Source organism: Dermacentor variabilis, chromosome 11 (assembly GCF_050947875.1).
Source record: "Dermacentor variabilis isolate Ectoservices chromosome 11, ASM5094787v1, whole genome shotgun sequence".
Classification (NCBI taxonomy): domain Eukaryota; kingdom Metazoa; phylum Arthropoda; class Arachnida; order Ixodida; family Ixodidae; genus Dermacentor; species Dermacentor variabilis.
The window spans coordinates 50,700,547-50,716,016 of record NC_134578.1 but is presented as its reverse complement, the minus strand read 5'-3'; the positions used below and the strand labels follow the sequence as shown (position 1 = coordinate 50,716,016).

The 15,470-nt window shown below is 53.3% G+C and overlaps 1 protein-coding gene across 2 annotated transcripts in view; it reads left to right on the top strand.

The window, feature by feature from the left end:
• The window catches only part of LOC142564201 (uncharacterized), a 61,941-nt gene that overhangs the window by 25,641 nt on the left and 20,830 nt on the right, over window positions 1–15,470 (top strand). Inside the window, exons 2-4 of one of the 2 annotated variants that reach the window (XM_075675106.1) lie at window positions 1,958–2,508; window positions 12,328–12,633; window positions 13,387–13,438. In XM_075675106.1, coding sequence (XP_075531221.1) covers window positions 2,032–2,508; window positions 12,328–12,633; window positions 13,387–13,438 — 835 coding nt within the window. In that variant the 5' untranslated portion in view covers window positions 1,958–2,031. Of the gene's footprint in view, window positions 1–1,198; window positions 2,509–12,327; window positions 12,634–13,386; window positions 13,439–15,470 lie in introns of those variants that run through there. The other variant, XM_075675107.1, reaches the window with a different exon arrangement.

Sequence of the window (15,470 nt, the reverse complement as noted above, 5' to 3'; positions counted from 1 at the left end):
ACCCCGTTTATTAACGCCATGCTTTCACGACATCAGCGTTCCGTGGCAGACATGTCAACGCCATTAGAGTAAGGGCCACTGAGAGTGTACGAGAAACTGACGCCAGGTCTATCGCTTTGGCTACAGCGTTGCGCGTTTCTGCTTTAACAGAACTGAGCAAACTTAATGACAGGAAAAGCGGGGAGGTTGGGCTGTGCAAGCGTGTTTCTGGCCTGCTACACTATGCACGCTCAAGAAGATCAGAACAAAGCTGCGAAGTTCAGTAGGTGTATGTAAGTAAGTGTCCAACGTTGCGAGATCGGCGAGTGGTCCTTGCTTTCTTTCGATTCGTTTTTTTTTTCTTTCGCGTGATCTCCGTACGCCGGTACTCCCGGTGAAACTCGCGCGAACAACGGTGTTTGCTAACACGACGAGCCTTAGCCAGGAGCCAAGGTTTTGCCTAATGGAACCTGTCATTGTTTGGGCCAAGTCTCCCTATAGTCGAAACCTTGGCTCCAGACTGAAGCTTGCCATACTCGCAAACACTGTTGATGACTTCAAACCTCCACCTCCCTGCGACAGCTTTCGTCATCTTTCAATACTTGGCGCCCAGAATGTCGCCGCCCTGTCAAATAAAGAAAATGAAGATGAAATAAAAAAACTAAACGCACACATTTGGAAGCCTCGAAACGCTCCTCACAGCGTGCCGGAAATGTTCCTTAATGCCGCAATCTGGCGCATACGGTCACCCCCACACCGTCACCGCGGCGTCTGAGCGCCGACTGGGGACTGCTCCGGAGAAACCCGGCGCGCGTGTTCCAGCGGCCCGGCCGCACGCCGGGCCTCCCTTCTCTCTTTCCTCCTTGCCACAACAAATGCCGAGTCCGGGAAAGGGGAAACGAGGAACCTGTGACGTCAGCCTAATTCTTTCCACCAGGCTCTGGTCAGCGCGCGCCATCTGCCGCGTGGCGAGAGCGAAGACGCGGTAGCTCCTCGGCTTCTCGCCCGCATCTGCGGCGGCTGAGAGGCTACCAGCGGGAGTCTCCCTCTCTCGCGCTCTTCGCTCTTCCCAGAGGCGCCTTTGGAGCGAAGTAGAGGGGGAGGGTAGAGGAAATAGCCGCACGGCTGCTTCGTTTTTCTTCCTCCCGCAGCGCCGAGGGAAAGGGCGTCGCATAAGAGCGGCTCGCCGGCGTTTTTGCGCCCCATACGCGCACCGGATTTGGCGGAGGGCAATACGTGCTCGCCGCCGCTGCAACTCGCGTTTTTTCCGAGCCGGCCGCTACCAGCTCGGGGCGCTTTTGTACCAAAAAAAGCAGCACGCAAAGCCCCCTCCTGCACCGCTTGTGTACTCCTGTGTTTTGTGTGCCGTCGTCGTCTGCTCGGACGTCGTCTGTTTCTCCTGTGCGCAGTCCGTGATCGTCTGGCAAGAGCGCGCGTCGTCTGCTACTACTCGGCAACGATGCAGCGTGTTGTAGTATTGTGCCGCCGGCGTTCGCGGAGGACCACTACGGACGGCGGTCACCGGTAACCCTCCTCGTGCCTACCCTGTGGATTATCGTTCACGACGGAGTAAAATTTCTTGCTTGCTTCGGTGCTGTCGTCGTCTGCTACTCGTCGCGGCTTCCCTGTCGTCTGGCTCCGACTCACACTCGGATTTGGTGCTGCCGTGGATGTGATTTTGTGATCGTGGATTATCCGTTTACTCTTCTTTTTTTTTCTACTTGCTTTCTTTTTCTTGCGTATACGGCATAGCGCGTCACGATGAGGTTACTATCCCTCGCGGCTAGTCGAAGCCTACGCGTCGCGACCTCACGTCACCACGTCTTCTCCGAGAGCCGGCACTGACGTGCAGTTTGGGGCCACAGAGATTATTTAGAATTTCTTTTTCTTAACAATATTGCGCGGAAGAAGAGTTTCCACTGCGAACATTAGAGTAACGGGTCTGCTCTGTTTTATTCTCTCCCCCTTAACAAATAAGACCCGAAGTGGATCCGCAAGCCTGTGGGCCCTGGCATCTTCAGTTCTGCCCGTCGCCCAGCAGACGTCGCAACCATGGTAGCGAGCAGATCGGAGCGACGGAGATTGTCCGCGCACTGGGACGAGTCGTCGGAGACGTCGGACGTCGACGACAGCGCGGTTAGCTGTTCTTCGGCCACGGACTTGCCCGGAGCGTCACCCATGACGTCCTACTACCTCGCGTCGTCGCGGTCGTCGTCGCCTTCTTCGTTAGGGCTGCCGTGTTCGAGGCAGCAGCAGCAACGGTTCTGGTCGAGGCGGGAGTCTTCTAGCGGCTCGGAGACGACGCCGCCTTCGTGCGACGTCCTGCGGCAAAGACAACGACGGCCTCGGCGGTCCCACCACCACCACCAGCAAGTCTTCCCCGAAACGACGACGCGGACGGGGTCCCAGACGCGGTCTTGGACGAGGCCGACCACGCCTTGTTCCCGGTCGTCGTCGACGAGAAGGCCCAAGTGTCTGAGGTCCCTCCTACTTCTGGTTTTATTCTTCGTTCTGCAACAACCACTTCTGGTGAGTTTCTCCTTTTTTTATTACTGTTCTTTCTTACATTTTTTGTTCGTTTTGTCGTGTCATAGTGCTGTGCACGATCCATTTGCGGTGACCATTTGCAACTGGCCATCGTTCGATAATTTCCACACCGACCGGGCCGAAACAGACAACTCGCAAGAATGCAAACAGCGCTGACGCAAAATTACAGCGGAGAAACGTTGCTCCGACTCGGTATTGTATATTGGAGATTGCAACGCCTCGTTCGTCGCGATCTGCATAGAATGTTTCGCCCGTTGCTCTGCTCTGCTTTCTCTTAGTGTATACACTCTTTCCGTCGCCCTTCTCGCGTTCCTGTAATCCCGAGGGAAAAGCGATTTGCCGTGACAACACCAAAAAACTACGACCGTTTTCCTCATACTGCATCAGTCGCGAATCTGCGATGCTATTTCACCGTTCAAGCTGTAGAACTGGCCCTCGGTGTAACAAACGAAGTTTGCCCACTACCCGCGAAGCCTTTGCGAAAGTCGTAAAACTCCTGGTTCCGTTTCGTGTAGCAGCTCTAAGAGGAGACGAGAGGATGTTCACGAGTTAAAAAGATAACGCTAGATTGTTTATCGATACACACGGGAGGGATGTGCCGCAGTGGAGATATGAAGGGTGCCTTCGAAGCATCGCCTCTAATCCTTCTCGCCTTGACGCATAATCCCCGTACAGTTATCGGAATCGCGTTCGTGCGACTTGTAATACGCGTCCAGTATCGCGAGACCCCCCCACCCCCCAATGTTGTTTCGGTTCTGCGTTTCATATCTCGAACGAGCTGGCGAGTTGAGAGAAATTTGCGCCCTACTCCGTCACGTTTTGCGTGCGTGCGCGCGAAACGTAAAACCGCGCCGCTCGAAGACGTCTCGCAGCAAACCCGAGACGAAACGACGCGGTCTTTGAACCTCGGCTCGCTGGCTCGGGTTCACGCACCACGGCAGCCCCTCGGAGCTCGACAGACGGCCTTGCTTGCGCAAGGTTCGAATTGGCAGTCTCGCAGATATAGGTACGCTGTGTATTACGAGAGAGGCTCCTTGATCGAAACTTGGGAGTTCGCCTCGCTTATGTAGCAGCGGCTGGTTCGCTTTGGCCATCTGGACTCGTCGGCGTATGTACGGAGAAGGCGGGTCCGTGTCCGTTAGATTCAAGTGCTCGCGTTTCGAGTGCGCCTCAGTGAATATGCCCAAACCGCCTCGCCTGTGATATGTTCTTTTCCAAACTTCGCGTCTATAGTTTCCTGTCGACATTTTGCATGTTTGTCGGCCGCACGATATCAGCTCGGGATGGACTGGCAGGTCGCGAGAATAGGCAGCCAGGCAGGTTGAGCCTCTGCCCGGTTAGTGCAACAGCCATCGAAGCGCTAGGAGGTTGTTCACGGGGAGAGAGAGCGAGATTAACTTTATTGACCGAGCCGTTCCCCCCGGTAATTTAACATCAGGCTTTGTGATCGAGGCACTCTTTTTGAATCTCCGTGCCTTTTAAAAACGGGCGCGGAATTAACTGCGCGCGTATTTCCCCGTTGCCGAGCATTCCCTGTGGCTTCACTTTCTTGGAAGATTCTGCCCTATGTAGGGTGGGGTGGGCGGAATACGACGCCCTTCCACGCGAGGGCGTCTGTCCACCGTACATACTCGGACGGCTCTCACTTTGCAGATAAGCAGAGTTCGTGTACAGATCGTAATGGGCTTCGCCGAAAAATGGCCCACACAGGAAATTGACAGCCTCTGACGTGTGATCGGTTCGAAAGAAACGCTGCCGACAAACATCGGCACAGGAAATGGGTAGTCTCTGATGTCGTTCAGTGTTTTTCGGTGTCGGGCCGCTTTGGGATCGTGTATTGCCTTCGTGGAGTACGTCTTCTTCTTCTGTGTACGCCTTCTTTTCAACTTTTGTCTTGCTGCGCCGTATTCAGACTAGGCTGCTGCGCCGTGTATAAAACGGTGGTTTCACCCGTCGCAAAATATGGTGTCCGAGGTGTACAAACAACCGCGCGTTCCCGGCCCAGCGGGGCCCGACTACCTCGACGCTGGCGTCGACCGTTAGGGGGCGAACTGCGTACAGGCTTGACTTGACGCCCGACGGTCGCTCCTTCGGTCGCTTCTCCGAGTCGCGCGATCGGCTACGAATCGCTTAGTACGCACAAGTCGCTGAGGTGTAAGCACGCGGAGCGAAATAAATTGCGCGCGCTCGAAAAATCCCGGCTCGGCAGGAGAGAGCGGGGGGTGGCTCTTCGTTTAAAGAAGACGCGGTCGCCTTAACGCCCTGCCCGGCTATACCGTGCGCATCTGCGAGGTCCGCGCAACAAACAGACAACAACAACAAAAGGAAATTCGTCGCGCGGTTTAGTACTTCGGAGTCCCAATACTCAGCGGCCGCGCAGAGCTTTCAAAGACGGAGTAAAGGCTGCTCCACCCGTGAACGGGTACGTCCCCCCCCCCCCTATACGCCCCCCCCCCTCGAGAAGAGCCCGCCGTCTGCTCTTCTCGGAGATAGATGCAGGCGCCCGGGGAAGAACGTCTTTCGCGTTCGGGAGCTGAGACGAGACCGCGGGTCTCTATTTTTGAAGAAGCCCCGGGCTCTACCGCAGCCGACCCGGCGTCGGCGGCCGCCGCCTCGCTCGTAGCTGCTTTCTCCCTCTCGCTCTCTTTCTCGGGCACTCACTCCACCCTTCGCGCTTGTCGCCGTGAAAAAAAAAGGAAGAAGCGACATGAAAAAAGAAAGAAAAATGAAGCGGGGTTGGAAATACGCCGCCGCTCTGCCGAGGAGGTACTTCACCGACGCGGTGCGTCCTGTGGGTGCCTCGAAGGGGACTGTCGCTTGGGTCTTCTGCGTGGTGTCGTAGAGGAGGAACAAAACGAAAATCGCCGACAGAATCGGCAGGACGAAGCTCACTCAGACTACACGGTTCTTTTTTTTTTTTTTTCGAGCGTCGTACTACCAGCATGAACTCAAAAGACTCGAACAATTTCGAAACTGCTACCATGCGTTGCTCCGTTTGCAAGCTCAACTGCATTTGTAACAGCGCTTGCATTCAGACTCCAAAACAACGGACACTTAAAAACTATTGAACCGTGCCCAGAAACCGGCTACTGCTACTACTACTACAACCACAACTACCAGGAAGCATGCATGCATTACTTGTAATGTGTCATAACCTATCTGCGGCCAGAACCCCAGCTTGTGCTCTTTATGACGCGCGCTGGAACAACAGGCACGAGTGTTGTAATAGACAACACCCGCGCGGTATCCCGGTGGCTACCGTGGCTTTCAACCGCTTCCCCGAGCCAACGACGTAGCCACTTGGCTTCCCCGGCCACTTCCAGGTCTGTAGCGGGAAGCGAAGACAACCCAGACGCGTGTTGAGGCACCGTTGTACAGTGGTCAACACGGATTGCGTAACCTTCCGGTCATTTCGCGCAACGTTATCGTCCGTGTCCCACGGCGCAGCGTATGTGGGATAGCGCGGCCGTGTGTTTTAGTTGTTTCTGTAGTCTGTCCACAGCGGTTGACGATCATTTCGGCGTCGGATCCTTCTTTGAACGAGGCCCGTTCCATTTCTTGATTCTTTCATTTCGGAGTTAGTGTACGCAGTCACCAGAAGCACCGCGACTAGCGTGCCGACTTTACGCTCCTAGCTATGTCTCTTTGCAGTCCTAGTGTACGTGGCTGGCTCGCGTACTAAGCCAACCAGAGTCGTGGGCGCACCGATGTTTCCCAATACTTGACCTCGATGAGGACTTCTGCCTAATCGAACGCCTACACGCTTACAGAGCGCTGCGGCTGTAAACATTTGCCACTATTTGTCTGTCTGTTTATGCTCCTGCGTAGCTATACCTTACAGAGCTTGTAATATCGCCACGGTGGTTAGGATTTCTCTTTAAACAAACCACTTTTTTTTTTTTCATTCGGAAAAGCACGCCCGCGAAGTGTAATCTTAAGAATTTACGGCCTCTCTTGCGTGGGCGTTATTTGCGAGTGAGCGCGCTTGTCTGGTTACCCTTTCTTTCTTTTTACTTACTTGACTTCTTTTTTTTCGTTGTGGACGTAATACGCTATAACGACGCCGATAAAGCGTAGCGTCGTTACCCCGGTCGCACATACGTCGCGCAACCTATAGAGGCCGCGCTGCTTCCTTCTTGTTCGGGGTCGACTGTAGGCGGCTCTCCAACCGTCTGCGCGAAGGCTTCGAAAAACAAAAGAGAGACAAACAATAATGAAAGTCAACGGACATCTCAAAAGTCTACGGTGCGACAGTGTGCGCTAGCCGAAAGTTTACAGTTTTCGCCCCCACCTCGTGCTTTTATCTATTGTTTTTCTAGGTCTGTTCTTAGATTCTTTCTTCACGTCTTAGTACATGTGTAGTACGTTGTCTTCTCTTTATTGTTTTGTTTTTTGTCTTAAGTCGGTCTTACGAACCCCGCGGTGCCGATAGGATAGTGCGTGGTCGGTCCCGCTTCGCTGCAGCACCTCAGTGGGCGTTCGTTCGGCGTCGAAGGGGGGGGGGGCGAGGTGGTAGCGTACAGATCTTGCGGTGCCGATTGGAGAACATCTGTTCGATCCGGCTCGTGGCGTGGTTATTTTGTTTTCTGTACTCTTTCTTCTTCTCCTTTTACACAATTTTCTTTAACCTGTTTTCGTTGTTCGAAAAGAATTCGAGGCTCTCTGGCGGCGCACTGTCGTTGCCTTGGAACGGCGTGGAAGAAGGCGTTCGCGCACGATCAAGGTTCTTTCTTCACGGCGGCTAACCAAATGGCGAGTCCACGCCGGTGTCTTTTCTCTTTTGGTTTTTTTTTTCATCTCTTTCTGCAGCACTTCCGGTGTCGTAAACTTAATATCGGGCACGCTTAGACTACGCACTGTGCTGTAGCAGCAGCGAAGTCACCTGTGTTGGTTCATTTTTGTTCGCCTGCTATTCCGGACTCTTCGTCATTCGCGAATAGGTGCCGTAGTAGTGTCTTGTTCGCTGAGGAGTTCATTGTTTCATTTTTCCATCACTTCAGTTCATCGCGATTTTTTTTTTCTAGATAAAGCTTACTGGTTTTTTTTTTCCGTCACTAGTAATCATGGAACTTTTCCGTCACATTGCAGAGCACGATACTTCACATTCCACTTCTACGAGAAGTATGCATCGTCTGTTTTCTGGGCGCGGGCGTCAGCGATGTCGTCTGCCCGCGGCGCCGTATTTGAAATTTCAAACTCGTCTGCTCGGCGTTCGGTCGCCGCAGAAGGCGCGGCAGGTGTCGCGGCGGCATCTGCTCCCTTGAGCGCGCGCGCGCGTTGCGTCTGCTCGAACGACCTCGCTCGCGGGCAGCATATGCGCCAGGTGTTCCGGTGGGGTGCCCCTGGCCACTGCTTCTTATTTCTCCCCGTTTTTTGTCACTCTTTCTTTTTTTGTTCACTTCATCTCTTTATCTGACTTTCTCGCTGCTTATTAGCTTTGCCTTCAGTCTTGTAAGAGGCCGGCCGAAAAATAAGATTCAGTTCATTCGCACAGTGTGGTGATCGTTTCGGCAGTACAAGGTTTCTTTTTTCCAGCTACATTCTTTTTTTGTCTCTTACTTTAGCTGGCATTCTCGCCACCACTGGCAGCTGATGCTCGCGACTTCCTCGTTCTAATCTCTCAGCGCGAAGAAAATTTCAGTGCCAACCGACGAAAGGAGGGCTTTTCGGTGAAACAGACGACACGTAATTGCTCCGCTTAATGCGCCTTCTGCTTCTGTATGGCACTGTCGTGCGCGTCTGTGTCGTCTGCGCTCGAGGCGCGCGTAGCAGCCGCTTGTTTAATTTCGAACAGACGGCACCTTTTTGTAGTTCGTCTGTTGCTCGCCTGCCTTTACTCGGAGCCTGAAAGTTCCGGGCAGGAATGCGAGCAAACAAAAGGATTTTAATGAAGTAAGCTTTGCCCGACATTTCCCCACGTGCGCAAAGATCCGTTTGCGAACACAGCGGCTGTTGATCCTCGATTTATTCGCCCCATTTGCGCCGATCACTATACTTTGTATCTTATATCTTCTCCGTGAACATGGCGGCTAGTTTCTTGCGAGATCAACGAACCCGTAGTTCGATGTTTCCATAATCTCATCCCCGCCCGCGCGCGCGCCACCTATGAGAGCAGGTCCACCCTGCTTATTTTCTGCATACCGTATACGTAGATGTCGATGATGGAGCCTCGAAAGGAAAAAGAAAAGAGGGGGGGGGGGGTTCCTGGTAATATAGTTGCGGTTCGAACACCGCGTCCGTCATCACAGTGCGTTGAAAGGACGGGCTCGCACGTGCAAGGCTTCTAGCTTTTGTCTATTTCTTTTTCGAACCTGAAACGTCGCCGGCCCCCCACTCTGCGCCTGTGTGTTTATGTTTATGCCTTCCTGAGCGGCGGTGATCGCTTCACCCCCCCCCTCGCGGTCTAACGCTTTTCTCGTCTCTAGACGACGAAGTAACCCTAAGCTTTGAGAGGCCGGTGTTCGTGGAACGGCAGACGGTTTTGTCGATCGACACCGTTCGGTCGTCGTACTCGCTTCTCCCGTTTGTGGTTTTTTGTTTTAGCTGTCTCTTACGGGCGTCTGGTTGCATTCGTTTGCTTGCACCTTTTCTTAGGCCTCGCTTTCTTTCTTTTTTGTGTGTGCCTGTTGGGCGGACAACAACGAAACAAGTATTTGGAGAGGTATCTTTATATTAGTGATTCTTGTTTTGATCCTCGTTAAACCGGTGCATTTTGAGCAGCCCTTACATGATAAGAAGCCGCGGAAATATAGTACAACTTTTTTTGGGGGTAAATCCACATAAACCTTTCCACATTGCAGCCCATAACGTTTTTTTTTCCCCTCAATTTAGAGAGCATTGACGAGACAAACATGATGATCGATAGTTTAATCTTCGTCCTAAAGTAGTAGAGTCCCTTGATACGTAGAAAGCAGAAGAAAAAAGAAGGAAGCTTGACTTTATGCGGACCTTCGTAGGACCTCCTGCAACTTAGTGATGTTCTGGCTAGACAAGAAGCAGGAAAGCCGCACCCGTTGTCCTAAAGGGTTTTCGACGCGAGCAGTTCGTTGAACCCCGAGCCACATGGCGTTCAGTGGTGGTGTTACACAGCACCGGCTCGTTCGCGGCTTTCCTGAAATTCGCGCTCCACGTACTATGTTAGGTTTAACCGGACCAGCGCGATGAGGAAAACAGTTCGCGAAAAGGCGCGAAGAACGACCGACGGGCCTTGTTGAAAGGCGTTGGAAACGGCAGGAATAAGAGGCGAAAAGGTTGGGAGGGGGAGAGAGTGCGCTGCAGGCAGCTGCTGGACTTTCGAACGCGCTTACGTTGGCCCTCTTTTGTTTGGCTTTGCTGCTGAAAAGCAATGCCTGTGCGGTTCTGTGTCTGCGAGTCCGCCTTATTTCTCGAAGCGACCGCACGTGGCGCGTGATGCCCACCGGCTTGTAGAGGCCTCGGCGCATGCGTAAACATCGCAGATCGCCGCGCGGTTCGCTTCTAGGCGTTTTTCGCACTCCGTTCGTTTGTTTACGTTGATGGCGCAGCCGTCTGTCTTTCTGTACAGTTCTTGCATGCAGTGGGTGGTGTCTATTTATCGCTTGCCTATGTGTGTTTCATTTTACTTTTTGTTTTCTTCGTAAGTGCCCATCCGCATCGCGTATCATTGCTGCTTCCTCTACGCCGTTTTCGTCCCTTTTGTGTTGGCAATGTCTGTATTTCTACACGATTGTTTCGTTACAAATTGCTCCTGACGTCGGTGTCTCCCGCGCGGAGTGCGTCGTCTGCTTCTCTTCTTTCGCTTCGTGCCGTTTTTCTGTTTTTGTTTTCTTTTCTCCGTTCGTTTGTTTCAAACAAAAGTCGGTGTCGTCCGGCAAAGGCACGACTCTCCAGAGGCGGAGGAGAGACCCGCGACGACTACGGCCGTCTGCTTTCTCGAGCACATCGCCTTCTGCTTGTCGTCTGTTTCGCGCTGTGTGGTCTTCTACTTCTTCTTGCGGGCATGCAGCGCCGCCTTTCGACCGTGCGCAAGAAAGTTGCGAAGCGGTTTGCCGATGCTAACGCGCATTGTTAGCGGCCTTTTCGAGTCCAGCGACGCCTCCCCCCCCCCCCACCCGCACTACCACCTTCCCCCCTCAAGGGGAGGCGTGAAGGAACGCGTTTCGCCCGCCCGGCGCTGATGGATGTAGGGCACATGTGTGGCGTGAAACGCGTCGAGTGACCGCGTCCAACTCCTCCGGCGACTTCCGTACTGACGTTTTTCCTCTTTCTTTTCCGTCGTTGTTTTTCAGGACAGGGGCCATTTTTCACTGGATGTTCAGCCTATAGGTGACAATTGAGCGCATTGAATAGGCGCCTCGGAGCCCGCTTGCTTTCGTGGTGGTCTCTGGAGCGGACGCGGAGAATCGTCATAACCGTTAGTAACTCTCGTGTAAGTGACGTCATCACGCCCGTTATTCATTTACGACGTTTCGGGACGTCTGCTACGCTCGTCGGGTTACAGACGATGTTCGGGCACAGTTGATTAAAAACGAGTTATAATTTTCAGCGCTGGTGACGTTTCTGCGCGCACCCCCTGTTGCGTCGTGTTCTGGTGTACCTTAATTGATGGTTACCCGGATGTAGTCAGCGGCTCCCCTCCCGTGCTGTGCCTTTCCGAACGCTAACGTAATGACAGCCCCGATGAGCCCTGTATACCTTCGGCGCCATTTAAGCCTTTTCGCTCATGCATTACGCGACGCATGTGTAAGTGCGGCTAACTGATTTACTCATCGATTACCCGCGGTTATTAACTTTTTGTATCGACCGTGAGCCAGAGCCCCGTCGGCCGTCCTTTCGCCGTCTTGATGAGTTTGGCGAGCGCTGGATTGTCCGCAGGGGGAAAGAAGCGGGCGAGGAATTCTGGTCCGGTTGTCGGCTCTTCGCACGCACGGGACCGAGGGAGTCCCGGCCTTCGCTGGGACCGCGAGTTTTTGTTTGTTTCTCGCTGCTCAATCGCCAGCAGCCCGAGGGAGTTTGTGCTAATTTGACACTTCATTTATCCACCTCGCTGCTGCTGCTGCATACGCGCTGCCGATATAATCGATGACCATTTTCCGGACCCGGTAAAATGTATTTTTCTTTCCATCCCCCCCCGCCCCTCCCCTGCTCAATCGATTCAAAGACGTCTCCACTGCATGGGTCGGAAATCCTCTACGCGACAGTACTTCGCGGCATTGCCCTTCTCCTCCTCCATTAGACGATTACTAGCTCTGCGCGCTAACAAAACTTTGTCGTTTTTGTTTCTATCGCGTTGTGCTGTTTGCATTTTGTTTGATTATGCATTGCAAAGAGTGTGTCGTCCGGCGGCTATGATTGCTTGCACCTAAGTACCTCACTTCATCACCTTCCTGTAATGGTCGTCTGCCCGGCTCTCAACATGACATTTACCGTTGCCCTGACATTCTCACAGCAAGCACTCGAAGCTCTTGCGTTGTCTGCTCACGCGTAGCATTTTCTGTTCGGTTCACCAGGAAATATTCTGCTAGGAATCTTTTCCCGAGAGCCTGTTCTCGCATGCTTCGTCTGTTCATTGCAGCGCAGCGTCGTTGCTTTAGCGCTTTGTCGTCTGCTCTTTAAACCCCGTCATCTGCTATCGGGACTTTCGTCTGCTCACTAGCCACAGCGTCGTCTGGTGCCAGATATCTACACGGTTTTTCTATGTGCACTTTCTCGCCTGCTTCCAGCACCGGTGTTCTGTATGCAGCGTATATTCTTTAATGTTGTACCGTTGGGTTCGTTTCTAACGAATGTTATTTGTCTCCCTCTGCACCTTTCGCCGCGCAGGTCCTCGGCTCGGGCGTGTTCGAGCTCCGGCTGGGCTCTTTCTCGAACCCGTCGAACCGCGACTCCCAGGGGGCATGCTGTTCGACGGGTCTGCCTCCCTCCACCGAAGGGACGCCGTGCCCGGGCAGCCCGTGCCGTGTATCCTTCCGCGTCTGCCTCAAGCACTACCAGAAGACCGTGGACACCGACTCTCCCTGCACGTACGGCGAGCTGAGCACGCCCGTGCTGGTGCAGTCCGCATCGGACGGCGCCATCTTCAACGCGTCCCGACCGCCCATACGGTTCCCCTTCGAGTTCTCCTGGCCCGTGAGTACATCTCTTTATTTGCTGAGCGTGGCTCGTGACTCATGAAAATCGCCACTGACTTTTGTGCTGAGGCATCGTCTTTGTTCTGTCAATGAATTCTTGCACCAAGAGTTCCCACATACAAGAAGGGTGTCGTCAACTAATGCGCTCGAAACAGACTTTCGTAGCCTTCTTAACATATAGATATATCTACTCTATGTGGACTTGGAACAGACTTTGACACTTCGCCTCGACTTGCCAAATGACATTTCCTGTTGATTAACTTATAACAGATCTCAGTGGACTTCTTTATACAGAATCTAGTGAATGTGAACTCAAACCAGTGCTGCTGAGTTTGTTTCCCAGCCTCCGCAACCGTGGAAACCGAAACTAAAGATTGGCGTAAGCACGTTCGCGGTCTTGTGGGTACGGCACTCTTTCATTTAATCTGTTTTCTTCGAAGGCTGTACATTATCGATTGTTATCGATATTAGAGCGTTTGTTGACAACCGACAGACGAATTATAAAGGCTGTGCTAAATTAACGCAGCGGCAAGTGAATTCGGATAGCGGAAGGGATTATCCAGCGTGTGACATCGGGGCGATTCACATTGCCCGTACTCAGCGCGACGTAGTTGAACGGACACTTTTTATCAATAAGCTGCAGCACCGTTGCCGTTAGCACCTAATTCACTTGAACTGGTTAGCGCTGCAACGGCGCTCATCAATCCGCACATATATTTGTCTAATCGCGGATTACATCTCTCCGTTCCAGGGCACTTTCTCGCTAATCATCGAAGCCTGGCACGAAGGACCTGCGCCTGCCGGTGAGTCAATCAATGATATCGACGCATCGATTCGTTCAGTTGGCGCGGTTCCCGCATTTATGCTTATACCAGCGAACGTATGTATACCAGCGACCAAAAGCAGCGTCGGTTCCCCAATTAACGGAGATTACGCCCCGCTCCGCACTCTCTCGTCATCTTCCGTCATCGTTATCGCTCCCTGGACGTTGGTCAGAGGCTCGTTAAGGCCCTCGAAATGTGTCGTAATTGCCAGGTAGCGTGTTCGCTAATCAACACTTTATTGACACGTCGCCTAGCTTCGAAACCGCCAGGAGTGGACAGGCGAGGGTCAACGGCTACGAAGTATCAAAAAAGAAAGAAATGCGGGTCACCGTGTCCTTTGGGATGCTCGTTTGTATGTGCGTGTGTGTCGTTACGCCACATCGCACTTGCTGCCGCCCGCGCGTAGCGGGTATTTTTTATTTATTTTTTTTGCTCCTACCCAAGTACGCAAATACGGGAGGTGTGGCGTCGGCTTTTAACCACATAATTGCACCACCCGCTCTACGGCCCTGCCGTCCTCGCCTCATTACGGCGAGCGCGTCGCGCGCCCTGCGTATTTGGCCGCAGGCTGCTTCTCTCGCGTAGAGCCTCTTTAAATGGCCGAGCTAAACCAAACTTGGGCTGGGCTTAACTGTCTAGCACGCAAACCAGTCGAGGAAAAAGGCTGTGGGATAGCGCCACAGCGCACGTTCATTCCTTTTGTTTCCTAGCCGGCTCTCCGACACCACTTGGCGGCCTGGTTTTCCTTTTCCTTTTCTTTGTTTTTTTTTTCGGGGCTCCTTCACTGTGAACTACGGCGTCGACAAGGCGAGCCTTACTGTACGACCTCGTCCGTAGACTTTGTAGGTGTAACCAACTGTGACTATAGAGGCAGGTGTCGGAAGGACGGATATAAATAAGGCAGGGCTGCGTCGACAGTCGGGAATATGGTGAAGAGCTTGTTGGATGAATGCTAGAAGCACAGTGACTTGTGTTGTGATCTGGCAGACGTTAGAGAGAAATAAAAGTGGGATGTGAAAGGCAGGGAGGGTAACCGGAAGAGAAGCTTCTACTTTGATATTGTTAGGATGCATGGATGCTGTTGGAATCTGTCACAAGCGTGTAGCATGCGATTTTTTTCTTTTTCATTATGTGGGTTGAAAAAGAAAGTTGGTGATTCTCGCCTTAAGCAGACGTCCACTCCAAAGGGCGACTGATCTCCGGGCTTGCGGTCAGAGTTTAGGCGTATTCCGACCTCTTGGATGCTAATGAGCATAACAGGCAGTGTTTGTCGTGCAACTGTTAATCGGTTTTCTGGGTCGAGCGCGCCGATGACGTTTCGGCAAAAGAGAGCAGTAGCATGCTGTGCGCAATCGAGCCTTTTCGTTTTCATCCTTCGCGTGTCCGCGCACTATGGATGGAGGGGGCTAGGGTACTGGGGGGGGGGGGAGTATTTGAGGTCAGCAGTCGCGAACTTCATGGTTAACAAGCTGGGCGAAAATAAAGCGAAGGCGAGTCCAGCAGGCAGCTGATCGCGCCTGTGGCGAGCTGCTCGTTTCTTGTCCTCGGAAAAGAAGTGTGTGGGGGGGGAGGAGGGGTATGCAGCGACGGTGGCATCATCCGCGGTGAACAGACGAAGAGGAAAGGGTGTTAGGAGAGAGAGTCTGCGGGGCGAGAGAGACACTTGCTTCATTCTGGGTGAGGAGTTGATCGGAGGAAGAGAGGAGGCGGAGGGAAGGTCGAGGCGGGCAGCGCGAACAAGGCGAGAGACTCGAAGAGTGAAGGAAGGAAGAGAAAGAAAAAAAAAACGCGGAGGGTCGGTGGGGGCTCTTGTGCGCGCCGGGGGAAAATGGACCGTGAGAATCTTCGGCGAGCGCAGCGGCTACGCGGCGCGGGTCTTTGGAGGCGAGCGGGGCAGGTTGGCATAGGTGGGCAGCTCGGCTCGGCTGCCTGGCTACAGGGAGCCGACGCGGTGGCGTTTGTTGTTGTCGTGCCGTGTAGGCAGGTAGCGAGGGAGAGGGGCATGGAAGGA